This window comes from Lactuca serriola, chromosome 1, assembly GCF_051521515.1.
Source record: "Lactuca serriola cultivar US96UC23 chromosome 1, Lser_US96UC23_V15, whole genome shotgun sequence".
In the NCBI taxonomy this organism is placed as follows: domain Eukaryota; kingdom Viridiplantae; phylum Streptophyta; class Magnoliopsida; order Asterales; family Asteraceae; genus Lactuca; species Lactuca serriola.
Genome location: NC_136408.1, coordinates 187,544,081 through 187,568,266, shown reverse-complemented (window position 1 = coordinate 187,568,266; position 24,186 = coordinate 187,544,081). Strand labels below are relative to the sequence as shown.

Below are 24,186 nucleotides of genomic sequence, written 5' to 3'. Positions count from 1 at the left end.
TCAGAACATAGTCTCACATGACAGCCGAACCCGTAGTTTAGTAAGAATATCTGCATCAATTGCAGGTTTACAAGATATTGTAAGATAAGCATAAAAAACGCTGTCATGCTGCAATTATGGAATGTAACTGCTCCTCTGGAACACACTATGTTGAACATTCTAGACTTTTTCTTCGTATTCCAGAGTAGTTCATCGCATTCTGGACATGTTCTGTGTGTTCCATATCATGTTATGTGTGTTCCAGACTACAAATTTTCAATATGGAATAATGTAAGGCACTAAAAAAAACTAATTCTCTAATACTTTGGTCCTTACTAATAGTAAAAATACTACCAAATTTTGGTACATTCAAAGTTTAAAGGTATTGTATCCCGGACGAGTTCTTTATGTTCCAGACTTACTTATTTACAAATATAATCATAAATTTAAACAATTTGAAGCGGAGGAGTAAAGAACTCACCCGTAAAACCTCCAAGCAATCAAAATCAGATGTATATCTTCTTTACCATTTAATATGAAATGTGATGATATTCCAAAATGCATTATGAAATAACCTTTATAATGATTTGTATCCGGGACCCAATGGGAACAAGCCCGACTTGATGACGTCAGTCCAGAATGATCCATTCCAAGCAAGATTAATTTTCAAAAAAATATATATTCCCTCTGTCCCTTTTTTTTTGTCCACCTTACTATATTAAATTGTCCCAAATAATTGTCTATTACTAAAATTAGATGTACACTTTACCATATTACCCCTCATTTTAGTTAATCATCATGCATTTATACAATAATTTATGAAGAGAAAGAAAGATAAAAAAACACAAAACACAAAAACAATACTAATGGTATAAATCAAACAGTAAACTACAAAAGCTCTTTATTTTTCATTTAATCAAAACTCAGTGAAGTGCCTTCTTCTAAACTTTATGATATGCATTTTTTGGGACAATTTAAAACACTAAATCCATAAATCGTAAACTACTATACAAAATCTAAAACTCTTTCCTTTTTATGAAATCAAAACATAGTGAAGTCTTTTTTTCTAAACTTTGTGATATGCAAGTTTGTTTACCGGGTTAAATACACTATCACATTATCTATTAAATTTTGATCACACTCAATTTGGAGTGGTAAGTTACCTTGTCGTCCTAACCTACACTTACCAATATGCGGTACATGATAGTTGTTGTCACCTTAAGCCTTTATGATTTCTTTCATGCATGTTTTGTAGAGTTAAAAAAAAACATTGTTAAGTTGTTGCAATTGCATTCTTTCAAAAGATGTTTGAACCGCATCAACCAATTCATCAATTCTATGCAAAGACTTTTGTTCTTGAACTGATTGTATTCCTCGAAAAAATCCAAGGTCTAACACTTTCAAATTTAGGCTATTGGGGGGCTAAAAACAAAGTCGAATATCAAATCCATCATGAGATGCTGCTTCAAGAAATCACTATCATCAACATCAATATGAGGCTTTGCGTTGTCTTATTGAATAAATATGGGACTGGTAACCACGCGACCATTTAGCTCTAATATCCGATAGAACTTTTTCTACCAACCATGATCGTGTTATCTCTTTATTCACCGATAAAATAGGCTTCGTACCTAATGTTATGGCAACACGATTTTTGCTAGAATGCTTAGTGGGTTATAATGTTGTAAATAGGTGGATACCAATTTTTCCTGAAAAAATTTCATCACTGGTGAATCAAATATTGGTCTTGCTACCACCTCTAGAAACATAACATTTGTGATCAACTTTTTGCTTTTACATGTTCTTAGTGGTACATTCTCACCGGGGACTAGATAGTAGCGTTTTGATGGTTTTGACATGTAAAACCAATTTTCATAAATATGGACAACATTAAACATATCATAAAATGTAGGATTTGGACTAAATAATGATGATAGAGTAACATTTGATAAACAAAGTTCTAACCTTGCTCTTTCATTATCTTGAGTTAGAGTCGTCTTGATGGTATTTGTATGTGGTCGAAACACACCTTCCGTAATTCGTCTATGCATAGTTGATTTTGAAACATTTAAAGATTTTGCAAGAGATCATATATTGGATCGACGATGTAATGAAAATTTTGAAACTTGATCCAAATTTATTTGTACCATTTTCCTTCCAACAACCATTGACATATTTGAAGATAAACCAACCGACAATCCGTAGTGAACTTGATTTTACATTGGCGCCAAATGCAACTAACAGTCTATATAGAAACTGAGAATAGTGAAGCTACTTCACCTACATAACCTTTTTTTAATTCTCCATCGAGGCTTTCTTGTAGTAAGTACTGATATTTTGATGGTTTTGACATGTAAAACCAATTTTCATAAATATGGACAACATTAAACATATCATAAAATGTAGGATTTGGACTAAATAATGATAATAGAGTAACATTTGATAAACAAAATTCTAACCTTGCTCTTTTGTTATCTTGAGTTAGAGTCGTCTTGATAGTATTTGTATGTGGTCGAAACACACCTTCCGTAATTCGTCTATGCATAGATGATTTTGAAACATTTAAAGATTTTGCAAGAGATCATATATTGGATCGACGATTTAATGAAATTTTTGAAACTTGATCCAAATTTATTTGTACCCTTTTCCTTCCAACAACCATTGACATATTTGAAGATAAACCAACCGACAATCCGTAGTGAACTTGATTTTACATTAACGCCAAATGCCACTAACAATCCATTTAGAAACTGAGAATAGTGAAGCTACTTCACCTACATAACCTTTTTTTTAATTCTCCATCGAGGATTTCTTGTAGTAAGTACTGATATATTATATAGTTTGACATTGTGTTAGGGTAGGGTTTTTTTTAGTGAATGGATTTGTGGAATGCTCCATATAAAAAACTGAAACTGTAGAGAATATTTTTTTGAGGTTGATAAAATAGGGAATATTTTAAGGTTAATTTGGTGGAACAAAGAATATAAAAAATCTTAGAAATTAACGGACAAAATTGGCAGAATAGTCTGCTAAAAAAATTAAATCTAATTAAGTGATGTTTTCAATAAAATTATGGCGGCTTGGCTCTATTTCAAAAGCAAAATGATTTTTATTTATTTATTTATTTTTTTTTAAATGGCAGTAAACTTTTTGCGGTAAAAAGTTTTCGTGGGTTTTTAGGTGGAGTAATTAAATTCCATGAATTCTAAAGAAAAATAAATATGATTTATAAAAAAGGTAAAAATGTAATAAAGTCATCACTAAATTAATGTTTTTCTTACATTGTATTTTTTTATTCTTTAATTTTTTAATATATATATATTTTTTTGTCTTAGTCAATCATTTTGATAAACATGGATTATTTAATTTCCCTTAAAAATTCCCATATCGGTGGGATAGATATGGGAGTGGGAAGTAATATTTTAATGAAAAATTGCGTTCTACTTCGATAAACATGTTCTAACCGTTATCTCTCCCTCGGTTTTGCTGGTGTGCCCTAAAACCCAATTCTACTCTGTTTCATCGATTTCTTGCTGAGGTAATAACAGCCATTTTTCTTTTTTATAAATTGCATTTTGATTATGCTACTGAGTACTTATATCGTGCTGTCCAATGGTGATTTTGAGGAAACTCTGATGATCGCGTTGGATAATTTGCTGATGAATTCGCTTGATCAGTCCTCTGTTCATACCATAAGATTGCAACTATTTACAACTTTTAATGCGTTTTATGGTTTTAATTCAAAATATTCATGTTAAATTTACTATTGCTGGTTCGATCATTACAGATTGTCGCTTGATGTTTCTGAAGTTTATCCATAAACCCCTATTTTGTTATCCTTTGTAGGCATCAACTGAAACTATTTGCATAGATAGACGATATAGAAAGAAGTAATTATTTCGTCTAATTTTTTTTGAGGTTGTCATGTCTGCTTGTTTATATTATATGCGACTACAAGGTAAAATAGTATCTTATAGGAAAAGAATCAGGATAAGAGATGCCATGCATCTGAATTTTCTAAGAGGCTATATTATCCTATTGATGATAATGGATGGATAGTAGAAGGTGATTGGCCGGATAAATTGTGTTGGAAGATAGACTCTTCAAGCAATGCCACAAATATGTAAAATGATACCGAAGGGGGAATATGTGTTGGGAGGGTAATGGGGTTAGTTTTGTCGAAATTGATGATGAAGAAATTTTCCCATCCACCTTTAACTTTCATGCCCATATCCACAACATACATTTGGACATTATGTATGCTTATGCCACTAGTTGATTGCAAGTAGCTGAGAAAATACAAAGCAAAAATTAACTATAAGAATTATAGAATTGTACCGGAACACTTGCCATTTTTTTTTTTTTTTTTTTTTTTTTTTTTTTAAATTTTGAAATTGAGAATGGACTATAACATATGTCAAGAGTAATTTATAGATTATACTGATAGTTAATTTCAGGCATGAATAGCAAAATTGGAAAACAAGTTCAAATTATCTGCTTGTAGTTTAGAAAAAGACACCTAGAGCATGTATGTCCATTTAGGCATAGTAGCAATGGACAAAATGGGTTAAGGCATGAGATGTAGGCTACACATTAGCTAAAACCCAAGAATCTGTGTGTTTGGATCATTGATTATAGTAGACACGATGTGAATTGGGCTCATATATCAATAGAAGAAGTGCATGAATGGAAGTTCTTTTCTTACAAAAATAGTAGAACGTTAGGGTCCATTGATTTAGTTTATGTGATTTCTAGTTTTGATTTAGTGATTTGAGATTATGGAGATGGAACCTTAATATTTTTCTTGTTGTTGATCTGGATCACATTTAAATCATTGTTAAGCTAAAGTAAATCACTTTTTTTTTTCAGATTTCATTCGACAGGTTAAGTTGTCGAGGTGTTGGTTATCGTAAAAGAGCCAGTATTTGTAACGAGGGATCAGGTAGATCCTTAGTTATGGAATCTTGTGAAAAAATAGATGGTATAAAAAGTTGTCTACCAGGAGAGGCCATGAAGATACTACAGTCATTGGCTTCCTGTTGGGATGATATAGTTGATGTAGATGCCTTACAGGTAATAAGACTCAAGGGTGCTATGACCAATGAAGTCTACCAAATCAAATGGCCAACCAACAGCAACAAAGAAGGCTCTCGAAAGGTTTTAGTTAGGATATATGGTGAGGGTGTGGATGTGTTTTTTGATCGTGAAATGGAGATCCGAACATTTGAGTTCATGTCCAAGCAAGGCCAAGGACCTCGTCTCCTTGGGAGATTCTCTAATGGCCGAATTGAAGAATTCATTCGTGCACGGGTACTCTCTTCTCTTGTCTTTAGGCCACATTTGGTATGTAGGATAGGACAAAACAGAACAGAACAGATGGTGTGGATTGGACCGAGACTGATGTCAATGGGACAATAATTGCAATTTTTTTTGTCTCAAGGTACGACATGGACTCGCTCTTGATTTCTAATCTTTGAAAAAGACGTCCTCATCTTCATCATCGAAAATACCTCTCCAAATCTTGTCCAGTCCGTTTCTGTGTAACAAATGCATCCTTCATGTTTCTCTCTTGGTTCTTAAATCTGGAATAATATTTTTCTTGAGTATGATCGAAGCTTTCATTTAGAAAATGTTTTCAACTGCATAATTTGACAGACTTTGTTTTGTATCTTGGTGTGTGTTAGTAGGTAGTACAACTATCAATCGTATTAACTTTGTATTTCCTACTCTTGGCGCATGACCCATTTCTATCTATCTAATCTATATATATATATATATATATATATATATATATATATATATATATATATATATATATATATATATATATATATATATATATATATATATATATATATATAATAGCTAAATGATGCTGTATGGATAAATGATTTATACTTGACGAAGTGCTCTATGAACAAAGTCTTACTTTTTGGACAGAATGAACTGTCTCACTGAGAGTAAATCACCACTTTACCTTTCTGTCGACAAGTGATTAACCTAACTCTAATTAACAGACATGGGCAACAGGTTTGGTTCCATCATTGCCACTAACACCTAACACCTAACACCTAATCTTCTTTAGGTTGTACACCACGGATCACAGATCCTTCAGGTCAGGTGTGTATAGTCTTGATGGTATATTTTTTTCTAGTACATATATGAGTTTTTTTTTTTTTTTTTAATCAATGCAGAATGAACGACCTCATAGTTACAGTGACAATCAGAGAAAGGAGGCTTTCCCCACTAAAGTCCTACCTTTTTTACACAAATTTCCCCCCATTTATCTTTTTTCATTTCATTTCCCCAAAGTGCAGTAATTTTTTTAAAAGAAAATTAAACAATATTTATCCCGGCAGCATTTGATCTACACAGTAATGGAAAAAAAAAGAAACAGGAACTTAGATTGGTAGTCCTTATAACTTTCAATGCTGATTATTATTTGTTTATTTATTTATTTATTTTTTGAAATCAGACACTCTCGGCCTGTGATTTGCGGGATCCTGATATATCTACACTTATAGCATCTAAGCTAAAGGAGTTCCATGATCTGGATATGCCTGGTCCAAAAACGCCCATGGTCTGGGATAGATTGCAGTATGCCTCTTTTAAACCTTACACCAGTACATTTCTTCCCTACAAGATTTGTAGGGCTATTTCAATGATCAGATGATGAGGGCATTCACGTCTTTTGCGTAGCTAAGAGATTGTTCCACTTTTTTGGGTGGGACAAAAAGTTGCAAATTTTGTCCATTGGCACGGGACACACAAAACACAATACAACCTTATTTGTTCTGTCTTGTCTTGTCTTGTCCTGTCCTGCCTTGTCTACAATCTTATTTGTTCTTTCTTGTCTTGTCCTGTCCTGTCCTGCCTAACAAGTTGGGGCCTACAAATTGAGGCCTTGGTCTGTGATAGGTTGAGGTTGCATGGCTAGTTAATTTATTTTTCATCGGATTAAGCTTGTGGTGTAATTTGTAAATTAATAGTTCTTTTTTGTTTCTCTCAGTAATTGGCTTAGTGCAGCCAAAAGTATGTGCACTGTAGAGGAAGCACAGGCCCTCCGTTTGGATGCCATGGGAAAAGAGATAGAAACTTTACACAAATGTCTGGCAGCAGATCAACATGTAGCATTTTGCCACAATGATTTACAATATGGGAACATAATGATCGATGAAGATACCAGATCCATAACCATTATCGTAAGAACTTCATCAACAATTTTCATTACCTTCTATTATCTTAATAAGCAAACTCTATTTTAGTTTTCTCTTCTAATATCTCTTCAATCATAAGCCATGCATGAAGTGGAGCTACTTGTTTGGTATGATGGGATTGGGAAAGGGAATGGAATTGTTCATTCCATTGAAACAAAAAAACTCTGTGGTAGTGTTTGGTTTGATGGAATCACGGAAGGAATAGAATGGTTCATTCCACTGAAATGGAAGAATGAGGATTGACCATTCATGAAGGATTGTGATTCCTTCTGTTTTGTTAATTTTCATTCCTTAGTCATTTTTTTTATTTCATTTAATTTTGGAACGGAATGAAAAGTGTCGATTCATTTATATTTATGCAACTTTTTTTAATAAAACAGTTAGTTTGTTTTAAAATTTTCGTTAATCTAATTAAAATTATGATTTATGCTTTAAAGTAGCTAAAATGATATTATATTTATCATATAACCTTTTGGGTTTTAATGAGCTTTAATTATGTTTAGTTTCTGTTTGTGTTAAATAAAAATTTGTTAATTATTAATATAATAAATTTGCTGATTTTCATTCCTTAGCCAGAAGTGTTTTTATTCCATCAATAAATAGAATGAAAAATTACAATACTACCCAATTTTTGTTTATAATATTTCTAATGAAATACGATTCAGTTAAATATCAATTTTCTTTTCTAAAAAAAATCAATAGAAAAAAGATATTTTATTATGAACTTATCTGGGTTTTAATGCGCTTTTATTATGTTTAATTTTAAATAATAATCCATAAGTTATAATTATATAATGAATAGAGTAGAGTCCAAACTATACATTCTATTTAGAATAAATTACAAGAGTGGTCTCTGTGGTATTCCAAAAATTGCAGTTCAGTCAATGTTTTGATTTTTTTGCATTCTTTCCCTTAAGTTTGGACAATGTAAAATATAAAATATTCAATTAGCAATATAATTCAATAACATTAACCTAAGAAAATATCACAAAATGAAAATAAGTTCAAATAATAAACTTCATTCTTAAATTATCCGCATATCTCACCGGTCTATAGTCTTATTATACTTATGTATAATGAAAAGTTAATTATTTTTGGTATACAACAGGGACCAATCTTGTAATCTGCTCTTGTATTTATGTATAATATTAAAAATTCATTCCTTTAACTAAACATGATCATGCCTTGGTCATTCCATCCGACCTTTGAAACAGACCTATACACTAGATATGTGAGTAGAGTTGTCTATTTTCAGATTATGTATTTTAAGTGTTGTCCATGATATTATTTTCTACTAAAATATGGTTATACATGTGCAAAATAATTATTCTTCCTAATCCTGCGTTAAGTTAATTAAGCACATGTTTATCTCATGAGCATTCAGGTTTCAGTGCCTGTCCCTAATATTAGTTAAGTTTTTTACAGGACTACGAGTATGCTTGTTACAACCCTTTCATGTTTGATATTGCAAATCATTTTTGCGAGATGGCTGCTGATTATCATACAGAAACACCCCATGTTTTGGAATATACTAAATACCCTGGTACCTTAACCTCAACCTCAACATCATTACTTGCTTTTCAAATGCTGAATTCACCTCCTTATCAATTCTTGCATATGAAACAGGGCTTGACGAGCGTAGGAGATTTCTTCATGTATATCTCACTTCTTCTTCTTCAGGTATCAAGCAACATCATTGAGCATTAACAGATAGATACTTTATCTATCAAAGATAGATATTCTTTTTAAAAATAAGCCTACAAATAGCAATATTTTTCTTTATTATAGCATCCTATTACGACATTGCTTTGCAGAAAATCTATCCAGTTATAGCAGTGAAAGAAATTTTCATTGCTATAATCAGGTCAGGTAGATTTTCAAAGTACGATGTCCTAATAAGAAAAAACAAAAAGGACGATGCTACCCACACACCTCACCTCCACACATATCCCTTCATTCACTTTGTCATTAGTCTCTTTATTCTTGAATTCTTTGATTATACTATCCGGTGAGGGAACCCCCATCTTCCAGATTTGAATATTTGGATTACGATATTATAGGCACAAAATGTTTCTGCAGAGAGTTTTTATTTCCATTGATATATATATATATATTGCTTAGAGCTTCTAATTGGCAAGTAAAAAGTCTTCATTGAATAAAAGGAATGGGGTTGTAGGGTTTGTTTGGTTGGATGGAACAGGAATTGAATTGACATTGCAATGGAATGAGTCATCACATTCCATGTTTTGTTGGTGTATACAAATGAAATGACTTTTCATCTGAATTTTTTATATTATATGACAACATTTGGCTTTCTCAACTCCATTACGTACATTATTTTAGTTATGATTAAATAACTTTTATTTACATAAATAAAATTAAACATAATAAAAGCCTTTTAAATCCCAAATAACTTATAATAATAATAATAATATTTTTTTTCGTTATATAAGAAAATGAAATCATAATTTTAATTAATTGTATATATATATATATATATATATATATATATATATATATATATATATATATATATATTTTCAAAAACTGTCATATTAAAATCGGATTATATTGCAATTTCTCATCCCGCTCCATGATGTAATGAAAAAACATCCCTCCTCAGACTAAGGAATGGAGTTTAACAAAATCGAAGGAATCACACTCCTTTTGGAGTGGTCCAGTTCATTCCATCGGGCAAAGCAAACAGGTTTCTCATTCACAAACCTGTTATGTCATGTTGTGTGGCCATTTTTTTATGGGATTAAGGAGAAAGAAGATTAAGGCTACAAGCTGTTGTTTGTTTTTGACTTAGTGGTTTTAATGGGGGCATAGAATAGAGAAAGTTATGGAAAAGAAAGGTTTCAACCTTTTACAAAAAAATTCTCATTTAATCTTTCTTTTCAGTATGCCATCATTTTCTCAAAAAAGAAACAAGGTGTAAGTGTGTACTTGTGCAACCAGGTTCCCTGAACCCCTGCCCTGCCTCTCTCTCTCTCTCTCTACATGATTGATTGATATAAACATAAGATTCTTGCGCAGGGAGTAGGTAAGGTTTGTCTTGCTGAAGTCAATTCCGTTTCTAATTCTATCACCAAAAGTGTTTGGTGGTCATGCACAAAATCCTTTTGACAGACAGATGGATTTCAATCAAAATTTATGGAGTTCAATTTCCATCCGCTATTTCCTCCTTGCTAAAAATACTCAAATATCTTTAAACACCTCCAGCTTTTTTAATTTCTATCAATTCCATTTCATTTCCTGCCAACCAAACATGTGACAAAATTCAAATCTTCATTGCCAATTCTTTCCAAAACATCTGGTGAACCAAACGTCCCCTCCCTTAAATCATCAATACTTCTTTCTAGGTTTAATGAGATGTCTTTTCACATACAAGAGATGGATAGTGAGTTCCTATCCTTTTTTGGGTGGGAGTAAACTGTGGCCCGATTGACATCAGCTCCAATCGCAGTTTAGTATGCACGAAAGTGAAACACAGTACAAATTGTAGTAACTAGCCCAGGCTTCTTAATTCAAAAAGAGGGGAACATGCATGCATGTATAACAATACAATATGCATTACATTATCTTTTTAAGCTGTATAGACATAATTTTATTGAATACAACTTTTCATTTTGTGGTCCAGGAAATCAACCCAGCAACTTAGAAGTTGACAAGTTGCTTGAAGAAGTTGAAAAGTATACTCTTGCAAGTCATCTACTTTGGGGCTTATGGGGAGTCATATCGGTACTTTTTCTACCTTATCTATATACAACATACGTTAGTCAGTCAATAGTCAATACACCTGCTTTTTTTTACTTTGTTTCTTTCTAAGCATGTTTTCACTGCCCAACACTAATTGTATGCAGTAATTACAAGCAGAATAGAACGAAAAAAGTAAAATGCAACGTATTCCATTGATTGTTTCTTATAGCATCCTACTTTCATTTCTACAACACTATGCTTATATAAGTTTATTTTTGTATCTCTCACTTTTTATCAAAGCTTACTTTTTTATAAAACAACATTTTTGTCTGTATTTATCAATTTAATTTTGCTTGGATGTCTAGTTATGCATGACAAACAAGAAGCTTGATTGACTCGTTCCATTTCTTCAAGCCAACCAAACATTATAATGGAATTCGATATGACCCATTCTGGAGAGTGTTGCTCATTCCATTTTTTCCTTGGTGATATCATTCCATGATACCAAACAAGTGAAATTGTACTATTTATCATGCATCTTCACGTTTCAACTTATATTTTCCTTTTTTTTTTAGAATTGTCTTTTGCAAATACGCTTAGATAGAAAAAAAAAACCGCATTAAGATTAACCAAGAATCTCATAACATGACAAAACATAATAGATTTTAGTGTGTTTGGCAATCATTGTATTGTGATTTGTATTGTTGTCAAAGGGATAAATATTCTAATTTTTTTTCCCATCCAAGAAAGTGATAGCAATTTATGCCTTCTCATGTGCGAGGGTTTATTTGGTAATGGTCATTTTGTTTATTTATTCATAAAGGTTTTCCCTTTCATTCCACATAAATTTATTTATTTTTTTTAAATTTCAGGAACATGTTAATGAAATCGATTTCGACTACATGGAATATGCAAAACAAAGGTTTCAAGAGTACTGGTTACAGAAACCTAAAATATTGGGTTCCTTAGGTTGATTATATTCAAACTTTAATTCTCTTTTAGTAATCTTACTTTGGCGACCAAACTATTGCCCTTACCTACTGGTGTATATGTTGGACACTTGTTTCTTTTTCCATGAATTGTTACTCTTTTTATTTATTTATTTGTTATTATTTTTTTGAATCCCAAGAATCAAAAGATTTAAGCATGTTAACAGAATAGGCTAATTGTGAAAAGAGAGAAACATTTTGTTACACTGGAAGAGGGAGGGGAGGGGGTATACAACTTTTTTAGGGTTTTTGTGATGATGAAGATGAGCCAGCAAATTCAACCTTTTCCACATATAACAAGTTGAGAGTGAGTCTGTGTTTCACATTTTAGGTCGGACAAGTAGTACAATGTTTTATCAAACCCATCACTCTAACGAACGGCTATGTATGTATGTATATGTATGCGTGGATGAACGGCAATGTATGTATGTATGTATGCGGAGATGTGGTAGGAACCCAATAAACAGGAGGAACCATAAGAGTGAATAAATAAATAAATAAATCCTGAAATCGTGTTTATTAACAAAGTAAAATAGATATACGTTAATGCAATTTGTAATTGAAATTTTGATTTAGAAAAGGAAATCTATATGTACTATGTTTATGCTTACGTTAAAGTTTTGATTTTTTCAATTCATGTCTCTCTAAATTAAATGATAAAAAGATTATCAACTTATGCTTAATGATACATTATAGGTGCTTGACGTAATGCCTAAGAGAGTTCATAATTTTTCTAGTTGTGTTCATATTTTTTCAGTTCAATTTTGTTTTTAGTGGGTGTCTTCGGGGTGTTTTATTTCAATGGTGTGCATTTACAAGCTTTATAGTGTTGTTTGTGATCTTATGAATGTCTTGATGGTTTCAACTTGTTTAAAAGTTTATGTTCCTGTGTTCAAGAAGTTGTGTTTGTGCGTATGTTTGTTTGTAGTGGCCTCCTTCAAATGGACTCGTTGGTTATATTGAAACTGCATGGCATAGATTATGATTGAAGGTATATTTTCTCCCTTGAGGCTCGTCTTCTTGGTTTTATAAATCGGAGCATTTTACAGTTTATCACATTTTTTAATAACAAATTGTTGGTATCAATTCCATACTTTTACATATTTTATGGTTTATCACATGTTTAAATATTAAAATTATTGGAATTGGAGCATTATAGAGTTTTGGATTATAACAAAGTTTTGGATCATCATATATTTGAATCATATCATTCATTTGTTATACATAACATAAAGCAGATTTAATATTATAATTTCGTAATATGTAAATTAGAAAGTGTCAAAACGTCAAATATAGTTTAATCGAATTGCATGGGTTTTGATCCTGAGTCAACATCATCCAAGGCATGAAAGGGGAGTGGAAGTGGAACCGTGGAAGTAGATTCTTTTGGAATAGTGGAAGTTGATTGGATTGAGGGATTGAGGGAAGTCTGCACTCAAAACTGTTAACACATATTTGGCAGTCATAACTTACGAGTCGTGATGTGTAAAAGATAATCTATAAAATAAATTCATTAAAAATACAAATCTAGTTTTGAATTTATAAAACCTAACAAAACAAACTAACTATAAACATCACACCATGCAGTGGCATAGGTGGAGGCACATTAGATACCGGGGTATCCCGAGATGCCCCTCAAAAACATATTAGTGTAAATATTTTCGAAGATCTCGAAACATGGATTCGTTCTACCCTCTTACCACCTCACTCGATCGAGATCTCGAAAATGGAATGGAGCTCCGGTGGATCCTGAATCAGCTTCTTCATCTCATCTTCTGAATCATTCTATCTCCCCGATACCACGCCTCGTGATTTTCAAAGGGTACGTACTCCGGAATCCCTCAATATTCTTTGGATCTAGCAGTAGCATTTTCTTTTGATTTAGTTTAGTTAATGTAACTCAAATCATCATCTGTCTATATGTTTAACGCGAATGATTTGTCTATTTTGCTTTGATTTCAATTCAAAAAATCTCAGTCTATAGCATGTAGTTATTGATCTAATTTTTGCATCGGGGAAAGTCGATCATGAAGCTGGGGAGAAAGAGACTTTCTCTTTGTATGATTCCGAACTCTAAACTTAATTTTTCTTCTTCTTTATGAACACTGATTCGACATATTGATTTCAGCACAGTCCATTGACGAATCTGTGCGACAACTTGATCATCTCAATTCAGGATTCCGAGGGAAATTAAATATCACATTCAGGTTTATAATAAAACTCTGGAATTCATCTCACATTGTCTAGAATCAGGTTAATTATGCTCTAATCAAGGATCAATTTGATATTGGGCTTAGGTATTCTGTGACAACCCGAAATTTCCATTCTGTACAAACCATTAGAAGCCAATAGAAGTAGAATAGTTACAGTGAAAATTCAGACTTCGAGTATAAGTTTGGCAGTTTTTTTAGGATTTACACTTAAGGAGATATCAGGAGAGTGGATGCCCTAGGGTTTCGTGCAACACTATTATTCCAATACTCTAGGATAGTAGAGTTCATTCCGGGAATAAAAATATTTTCTGCCAAAAATATCTCAGGACTATAAATAAAATTCTGAACCAAATTCATTCATTATTCGCATTTCCAACTAGAGAAAAGCCATTTTCTCTCTCACGAATCTTCGGGTTTTTATCCCAAATCGTGAGTACACTTCTCTAGTTGTCTTATAATGCTTATTATGTGCTTAATAACTTAGATTACCTATCAAATCTGTGAGATTCGGGAGTTTACCGCCCAAGAACGTTCTTGGAGAGTAAACTCCAAAATAAGGCTTAAATGCTACCTAGTCTTTTCCCCATGATAAGTAACGAACTTAGGCTTATTTATAAATGTAGTTAGGACTAGAAAACAATCCAAAACCCCAAGATTTGGGAGTTTACCGCCCAAGAACACTTGGGGAGTAAACTCCATTTTAAGGGCCAAAAGTGTCCCAATGCTCCTCAAAGCCTCGGATCTCAAACTAGAAGCCTACATTACATGTTTAGACCACCAAAACAATTAAAATTCAAGAGAGAAAGAGAGTTCATGGCCCAAAAGGTTCTAGGGCCGTGAACTCCATAAAATGGTGCCAAAAGGTGCCATAAACTCTTCCAAAGCCTTGTACAATAGCCTAGTTTAGTTCCTAGTTAATTTAGGGACTTGAAAACACCTTAAACATCCTCCCAAAGGAGTTTACGGCCGTAAACTCCAAGGGAATATGGTCCCAGGGCCGTAAACTCCTAAAAGGAGTTATATTATGCCCTAAACTCTTCCATAGACCAAGCCATTAAGTAGAAATGTTTATTAGGGCCTTATAGAGCATCAAACATCAAATGGACACATAGGTATGAGTTCACGGCCGTAAACTCATAAGTTTACGACCATAAACTCATTTGGTAGTGTTATTAGGGCCGTGAACTTCATGGTGGAGTTTTCCTTGAGCCCTACACACAATAGCTTCCCCTACAAACACTTAAATGCAATCCTAGAGGCTAATAACACTTGATAAAGGTGTTTAGCATGTCCTAGGGTGTCTTGACTTGTTTATTAGTTGTTTATAGACTAATTTGTTACATATATGTGAAACTATATGTTAACTAGGATCATAAGTGTGTTCAAGACTTCACTTAACACCTAGCGGTCCTACCTCTTCAGTTCATCCGTATCACCCACAACAGGTGAGTTCATACCCCTTAATCAATGTTTTAACTATTTTTAAATGTTTTATTGGGGGGGGGGATACAAGTAGAATCATGCTACTTATTATATCAATCACATGTGATTAATAAGCAGCATTCGAATGATTTACTACTCATTAGCCGTTTTACCAAACAGTTTCCTTCAAATGATTTTCATAAACACTTTATATGTTTAAAACTCCTTATTACACTATACATTTTACTCTGTATATTACATTTCAAACTTATTTACAATTGTGTTTCAAACAAATGTTTCTTTATACTAAACCGTTTTATCAAACCCATGCCTTCAAAACCTTTTTATAGATCGACATCAAGTTGATCTTTTCTTAGAAAATATTTATGTTCAAAGGTTTTTATAAAAATTATTTTATGCTTTATTATAAATTGCATGCCTCTATATGTATGGTTATATAAGAAATGTTTAAAAGACTTAGGAAGGCTATCCACCCTATTTCCTTTTCGCGCTTGAGATGTGGTCTGGTGGGATATCGGGTACCGTCCGAAGGTCGTTTAAATATTAGTTATATATCATGTGTACATATATAGTCATAAAAGGTCTTTCCAGTTCATCCAATGCCCTTGGATAGCAAGGGTATACATCCATGTTCATACGTACCAGTTATATTACTAGTAAGCTACCATATGGGTAGTTTAGGAAGATATTAGAACTATTACTAGAACTATTACTAGAATGCGATACCACACAATGAGTCAGTTCATTCATGAGTCAATACTTGCTAGATAGAGAGAACATACATTACAGCTAGAACATTACAGTACATTACTATACAATTACATAATTACGTTTACATAGAGATTTTGTTATAAGCATGCCTATATTTGTATAGTTATATAAGTAACGTTTAAAAGACTTAGGAAGGCTATCCACCCTATTTCCTTTTCGCGCTTGAGATGTGGTCTGTGGGATATCGGGTACCGTCTGAAGGTCGTTTAAACATTAGTTATATATCATGTATACATATATGGACATAATAGTTCCTTTGAGTCAGTTCAGTGCCTTTGGGTAGCAAAGGCATACGCTCATATACTTTTACATGATTACACTTACATAAGAACATATACATGAATACATTAACAAAATTGTGATCCACTATATCGGAGCATGCCTTAAATGTCATGGCCCGAGTTGTAGCTAGAGTCTCTTGGAGGGAGAGCGTGAGTTTGCGTATAGATCTATACTGGATTGACTATCCTACACCTTGCTGCTAGCTACAGCGGGACCTGCAGGTCTGCGGGTGCCAAACGTCATTCCGTTTTTACGACCATTCGTATGTCGTTGTTACCAGTCAATAGTATGGTGCAATTTATCACATGATACCTTAATATAAATCCGGTTTAAGGTAGTTAGTACATTAGTAGTTCCTATAATACAACACTACAGTACTACATTAATTTCCCCTTATCATATATCTAGTGATCATTTCACTTAAACATTTAATGTAAAAACTATATTTTGATAATGATAGTTACACTTGGGAAAATTACACACTTTTACAAGAAACGAACATTTATAACAATTAAGTCTTGGTAGAAGACTACATTGAGAATAGTTAATTCTTGGTAGGAGACGCCTTTATATAAAAGTAGGAATCATAGGGGTTTCTAGGGTTTTTTAAACGTTTACAGTTGTTTTACAAACATTTTTATACTTACAGTTCATCTACATTTTTCCATACTTACAGTTCATTTACAAACAATTTCTTACATACAAATTAAGACACTAAAATACTTATGATCTCACCAGCTTCAAAGCTGATACTCGCTTTCAAAATTACTTGTATCCTCAAGTCATCATAGACAGGTACCGATGCAAGGATTAGGGAAGATGGAGCTCGTTGAAGACTCATCTTTCATTTTGATTTATGCTTTAGTGTTTATCAAAATTTGACAGAACACACTTGTATAATAATTATATTATTAATGCAATGGATGATGTTGTTGCTTGTTTACTACTTTACATTGTTGTGATACTGTACATGATGTCCTCTGCCCCAGAACGTTTCCGCCGTTCTTGGTTTTGGGGTGTGACAGATTGGTATCAGAGCATTGTTTATAGTGAATTAAGTATATCAACCCATAAAAGATATACTAACTATAAATACATAAGGGATAAAAATACTTTGACCAAGAGTTTATACTTTAAATAATAAAATAATTAATAAAGTATACGTGCCTGCATTCATACTAAAATCAGTGTCACTAGGGCAGTACAAAAGAATTACGATTGTTGGGCAACGCAAGTGGGCTTAGAGACATATGGTCAAAACTGGGAAGATATAGCCTGATCACCTATATTATCCGAGGGTTGACTAGCATGTGCCTAAGTTTAATTGTGTGGTTGCAACAATGTTAAAATCTTGAACAGTAGAGCATAACATTAAACTTAAAATATTATAGGAGTATTTGGTGTTACTATAAGTACGTCATATTTGAGAACTAAAAGGGGATCTTCATTACTAAGTTGTTAGTTACTAAGTGGATACACTAAGGATATATGTAATTAGGATGTTATAGACTTAGAATCTGTGAAATTTTACTTCACCCCGATTCTGTGTGAATTTGGAGTTAAGATCACTTATTCGAAGGCCTATCCTGTTTCGATTACATATAACTGGTATGCACTTCACAAATAGTGATGTAATTGATGAAGATTTTCTAAATAATTATCTAGATAATTCGTCTAATAATTATTTTCTTACCCCAATTCTCGCATAAATAACATGGCTGGACTCCATCCCCACGGCAACCAGTACCTCCCGAATGAGGTCATTGCTGGATGGTTTGGAGAAGAACCAGAGAATGATCATCCGATCCCTTTGAATGATCACCATGATGAAAACCCTTCGGACGGTGCTAATTCCGAACCAGAGGTTGAGAACCTACCCCAAACAGCTCCCTTTCCAATTCCTAACCCTCGTCCGGCTTTCCATGGCCCGACGCCTGAGTGGGTGGAATGCTTGGAAACATGGAGCCAAGGACAAGATCAGCCCATGCCATTTAATGGCAACCGAAGCTTTTATGACCTAAGCAATGGGGGCTCAGCAGACAGAACCTTGCTAATCTTGGTCCGCAGAGTGGCCCGAAATGAGATTCAAGGCAGGACAGCCCTACATCAAATCACCGAAGTTGTCGCCGATGCGAGAATGCATACCCTCCGCACCATTCGTCTAGAAGATACTCGCGAGAGATCAGAGAGAAACCATGAAACCCTGCTCCAAGCACTAGCTGAATCACGAGCCGAAGTCATAGAGCTCCGAGTACGCCAGAGGGTGTATGAAAGACACCTACTTGATGTGGAACGTCAATTGGCTGAACTGAGAGTCACCAGAGAGATGACCGTCGCCAGTAGTAGACGATTTACTTTATTTTCCTTGTTAAAAAGGAATCGTTTTCTGTCTATGCCCGATGTGGCATTTTCTATGAAATTATCTTATACCGTAAGTACTATGGTTAGGTCTTTATGCTGTCAAGAACTATCTTCTCTGGATATGATGTAAGACCTTTACAAGGTCATTTTCCTGAATCTTTACGTCATGAATATCAAAGATATTGACAGTCGGCTAACTTCTGTGTCATTTCCTTTATTCAAGTACCCTCATCATACTTTCATTTTAGTCTATCTGAAACCTGCTTTAGTCAAGTCATTGGACTATAGCAAGTTAGATCTGGAGACATTTCCAAGTCTCTTTCAGTGGTTGGATCATGTTATTCACCAACCTACGATACCTCGGCTTGAACGACAAATGTTTTGAGACCATTCTGTGAACTTACTTCTACTCATTACTAGGACTGCATCATAGGGATGTAGGTAAACCCTTCATGAACACACCTCCACTCAGTACTAGGACTGCATCATAGGGATGTAGGTAAAACTTTCGAGAACATAGTCTTACTCTTTACTTGAACAATCGAGGTACCCATAGGGTCAACCAGAATCGCTCACAAAATCCTTATCTTTCGTGTTACAGAATCATGTTGTCATCCGGAAACAATCAGTCGAGCAACGAAACCCCTATCCTCCATATCGACACCGCTACATTACAAGCAGCCGTAGCAGCTGCTGTGACAACATTTCTAACACACATCAACTCCGGCAACACAAGCAAGACTGACAAAGGAGCCGAGAGTTCCGATGGTAGTACCAAGCCGGGAAACCAACAAATGACAACAAACACGGACCTACAAATCAGAAAAACTGAAAGGAATAAACGAAAGCGCCAAGCCCAAAAGGAGCGCAAGAGATCCCAAAAACTTGCCATGCAACAACAGCAAGTGGAAACCCCTGCCACCCCCGTACCGAGCAGGCCATACGAGGGAAAACTCCCGAAGTGTGTTAAGTGTAGTTTTCATCATCATGAGGCTTGCCATGAGATGCAATGTTGCAATTGCCCAAAAATAGGGCATCATGCTCGTGGCTGTGGAGCACCGGCACGACCCATCACTCAAGTCCCTTTCATCGGGACTAACCCTACACACGAGAGTAGTTATAAATCTGAATGCTTTAGGAAGCAATTTTCAAAGTCGAGTAACGAGAAAGGCACTCATGTCCACATAACACTGGCTAAGCACCGCACCCCCGCCACCAAAGCTAGTACTAGCCAGTCATGCCACCAATGTGGTGAGATAGGGCACTTCAAGAGGGATTGCCCTATAGCAAAGAACTCTGGCACAGATGGGAGGATTCTCAGGATCACAGCTGCAGGAGAGCCTACTCCGGAACCCTCGTTAATGTAACTTAGGCGTGTTGTTGTAACAGACTTATAAACTATCTAGAACTAGTGCAACTAGAGTCTTACCTTTTTGCGAGATCCTGTCAATATAAGGATGCTCGTGCTGCGTATACTTGTCTTTTGTAGTTTACCTAATTCGTAGCAATGGTCTTGTTGTAAGTCTAAAGTATTGTAACTCTGTTGATGGTTGCACGGTTATGTTTTGTCTGTAAACGTCGTATGTTCAAATCTAATGTCTTTAAGTTTTTGTATGATTCCGACATTATCATACGACTCGATTCAATTTGTTCTTCACGAAAACAGCTTCATACGTACATCTCTTTCTTCTAGATCACTTTTCCAGCGAAGCCGTCATATCAGAAAACACAAGTACTTGTGCCAGGAGTACCTCTTAGTTATTTTCTTTCCGAAGAAATCCCCGAAGTACCACTCGTGCAGTACATCAAGCTTAATCCAAGGATTCATGCGATTGATCTATCACTGAGGAATGTATACATAAGAGGGATATATAATCAAGGTTCTACAGATTTAGAATTGATGATTCCGCTTTAACTTCTTTTTCCTCGAAAGGAAGCGAGCTTAAAGAAGAATCAGTTATTCGACTACCTTTTCAATCTTAATTATATACGACTCGTATACACGAGATTGTGATTGTGAAAACATGTATGAATTATAATATGAACTTCAGGACGGAGAGCATCGTCATGTGAACAAACTTAGAACCCAGTATGACTCTTGTAAACATATCGCCCTATAGTCTAAACACCTATGGAGATACCGGAACAGTACAAACAACTTAACGAACTACACAGAAATAGAATAAGAAGACTAGGTTTCTCACCCTGGAGAACCCCCAGTCTTATTCTCCCAGAGATCGACGGATTGCATAGTATGTGCCTCGGATATCGAGGACTCTGTCAAGATTTTTCATTAGAAATCGTTATCTCTGCCTCGCATAGATGAAATGGTTAAGCAAACGCAAGGAAAGAATTACTTTCAGAAATGGATCTGAGATTCGAATATCACCAGTTCGAGTGTTAGGGAAGGATGTCCGGAAGACTATCGTCCGAACTCGATGCGGACACTTTGATTCCGTAGTGATACCCTTCGGATAGGACCAATACGCCCATAGCTTTCATGAGCTAAACGAGTAGGGTACGTCTTTCTTACTTGGATCAGTTCCTCATTTCGCCATGTAATGACTTACTTATCTACCCTCGTGGTAAGAAGGAACCTCTGGAAACATTACCCTCATAGATACTTTTCGCAAAGTTCTCTGAACTCGAGTTTTGGAATTGAAGAGTCAAAATTTCCTAAGACACACTATTAGTGATGTGGAAATTCTTGAGTACTCTGTTAATGGATCCAAAACCGTTTGGAATTGGTCGGCACCAGAGACGCCGACAGACATTCGCCAAATTCTAGGTCTTACAGACCTACTGTCATAGTTCGTCCATAACTCCTCATAAATTACAGAAACCCTTTCGACCTTGACCCAGCAAGGAGTGGCCCTTGACTGGGAAGTTAAGCAAGAAAAGGAAACTTTGGATATTCCAAGTGAGAGACCAAGTTCTTTAGGAAGTCTCACTATGGGAACGAATTTAATACGCTTTGTAAAGCGTGGAAAGCTAAATCCACGATAGATAGGACCTCCGAGATTCTTACCAGAATCGGTCCTGTGCCTCGCAAACTAGACCTACTCCGCAAACTCAGTAACGTACATTCTACTCTTCGCGTCTCGATCTTGAAACCATACCTTTCTGTTAGGACTCTTGTAAGTCCACTCGTCGAGATCCTCGCCTTCGTATTAGAACCGTAGTGACCCTCGACCGAGAGGTCAAGCGGACGAAGCAACGCCGTCGCCAGTTAGTGAAGGTTCGTTGGAATGCCAACCGAGAACCCGATTTCACTTAGGTGCGCTAGAACCAATCGATTAGGAAGTTTCCTCCTCACGACTCGATCATTCGTAGCTACTTCCTTGCCTAAATTCTAATTTCGGGACGAAATTCCCTTTAACAGGGGGATGATGTGACAACCCGAAATTTCCATTTGGTACAAACCATTGGAAGCCAATAGAAGTAGAACAGTTACAGTGAAAATTCAGACTTCGAGTATAAGTTTGGCAGTTTTTCAGGATTTACACTTAAGGAGATATCAGGAGAGTGGATGCACTAGGGTTTAGTGCAACACTATTATTCCAATACTCTAGGATAGTAGAGTTCATTCCAGGAATAAAAATATTTTCTGCCAAAAATATCTCAGGACTATAAATAGAATTCTGAACCAAATTCATTCATTATTCGCATTTCCAACTAGAGAAAAGCCATTTTCTCTCTCACGGATCTTCGGGTTTTTATCCCAAATCGTGAGTACACTTCTCTAGTTGTCTTATAATGCTTATTATGTGCTTAATAACTTAGATTACCTATCAAATCTGTGAGATTCGGGAGTTTACTGCCCAAGAACGTTCTTGGAGAGTAAACTCCAAAATGAGGCTTAAATGCTACCTAGTCTTTTCCCCATGATAAGTAACGAACTTAGGCTTATTTATAAATGTAGTTAGGACTAGAAAACAATCCAAAACCCCAAGATTTGGGAGTTTACCGCCCAAGAACACTTGGGGAGTAAACTCCATTTTAAGGGCCAAAAGTGTCCCAATGCTCCTCAAAGCCTCGGATCTCAAACTAGAAGCCTACATTACATGTTTAGACCACCAAAACAATTAAAATTCAAGGGAGAAAGAGAGTTCACGGCCCAAAAGGTTCTAGGGCCGTGAACTCCATAAAATGGTGCCAAAAGGTGCCATAAACTCTTCCAAAGCCTTGTACAATAGCCTAGTTTAGTTCCTAGTTAATTTAGGGACTTGAAAACACCTTAAACATCTTCCCAAGGGAGTTTACGGCCGTAAACTCCAAGGGAATATGGTCCCAAGGCCGTAAACTCCTAAAAGGAGTTATATTATGCCCTAAACTCTTCCATAGACCAAGCCATTAAGTAGAAATGCTTATTAGGGCCTTATAGAGCATCAAACATCAAATGGACACATAGGTATGAGTTTACGGCCATAAACTCATGAGTTTACGACCGTAAACTCATTTGGTAGTGTTATTAGGGCCGTGAACTTCATGGTGGAGTTTTCTTTGAGCCCTACACACAATAGCTTCCCCTACAAACACTTAAATGCAATCCTAGAGGCTAATAACACTTGATAAAGGTGTTTAGCATGTCCTAGGGTGTCTTGACTTGTTTATTAGTTGTTTATAGACTAATTTGTTACATATATGTGAAACTATATGTTAACTAGGATCATAAGTGTGTTCAAGACTTCACTTGACACCTAGCGGTCCTACCTCTTCAGTTCATCCGTATCACCCACAATAGGTGAGTTCATACCCCTTAATCAATGTTTTAACTATTTTTAAATGTTTTATTAGGGGGGGGGGGGATACAAGTAAAATCATGCTACTTATTATATCAATCACATGTGATTAATAAGCAGCATTCAAATGATTTACTACTCATTAGCCGTTTTACCAAACAGTTTCCTTCAAATGATTTTCATAAACACTTTATATGTTTAAAACTCCTTATTACACTGTACATTTTACTCTGTATATTACATTTCAAACTTATTTACAATTGTGTTTCAAACAAATGTTTCTTTATACTAAACCGTTTTATCAAACCCATGCCTTCAAAACCCTTTTATAGATCGATATCAAGTTGATCTTTTCTTAGAAAATATTTATGTTCAAAGGTTTTTACAAAAATTATTTTATGTTTTATTATAAATTGCATGCCTCTATATGTATGGTTATATAAGAAATGTTTAAAAGACTTAGGATGGCTATCCACCCTATTTCCTT

General features: G+C 34.8%; 1 protein-coding gene across 1 annotated transcript; it reads left to right on the top strand.

The window, feature by feature from the left end:
• The first annotated feature begins 3,365 nt into the window (after nt 1–3,365).
• LOC145101891 (putative choline kinase 2) lies at nt 3,366–12,020 on the top strand. The gene is made up of 8 exons (XM_079039198.1): nt 3,366–3,517; nt 4,849–5,289; nt 6,455–6,576; nt 6,989–7,181; nt 8,622–8,739; nt 8,823–8,876; nt 10,840–10,940; nt 11,771–12,020. The coding sequence occupies exons 2-8, from the start codon at nt 4,936–4,938 to the stop codon at nt 11,870–11,872; spliced, it is 1,044 nt and encodes a 347-aa protein (XP_078895324.1). The 5' UTR covers nt 3,366–3,517; nt 4,849–4,935; the 3' UTR covers nt 11,873–12,020.
• The last annotated feature ends 12,166 nt before the right edge of the window (nt 12,021–24,186 follow it).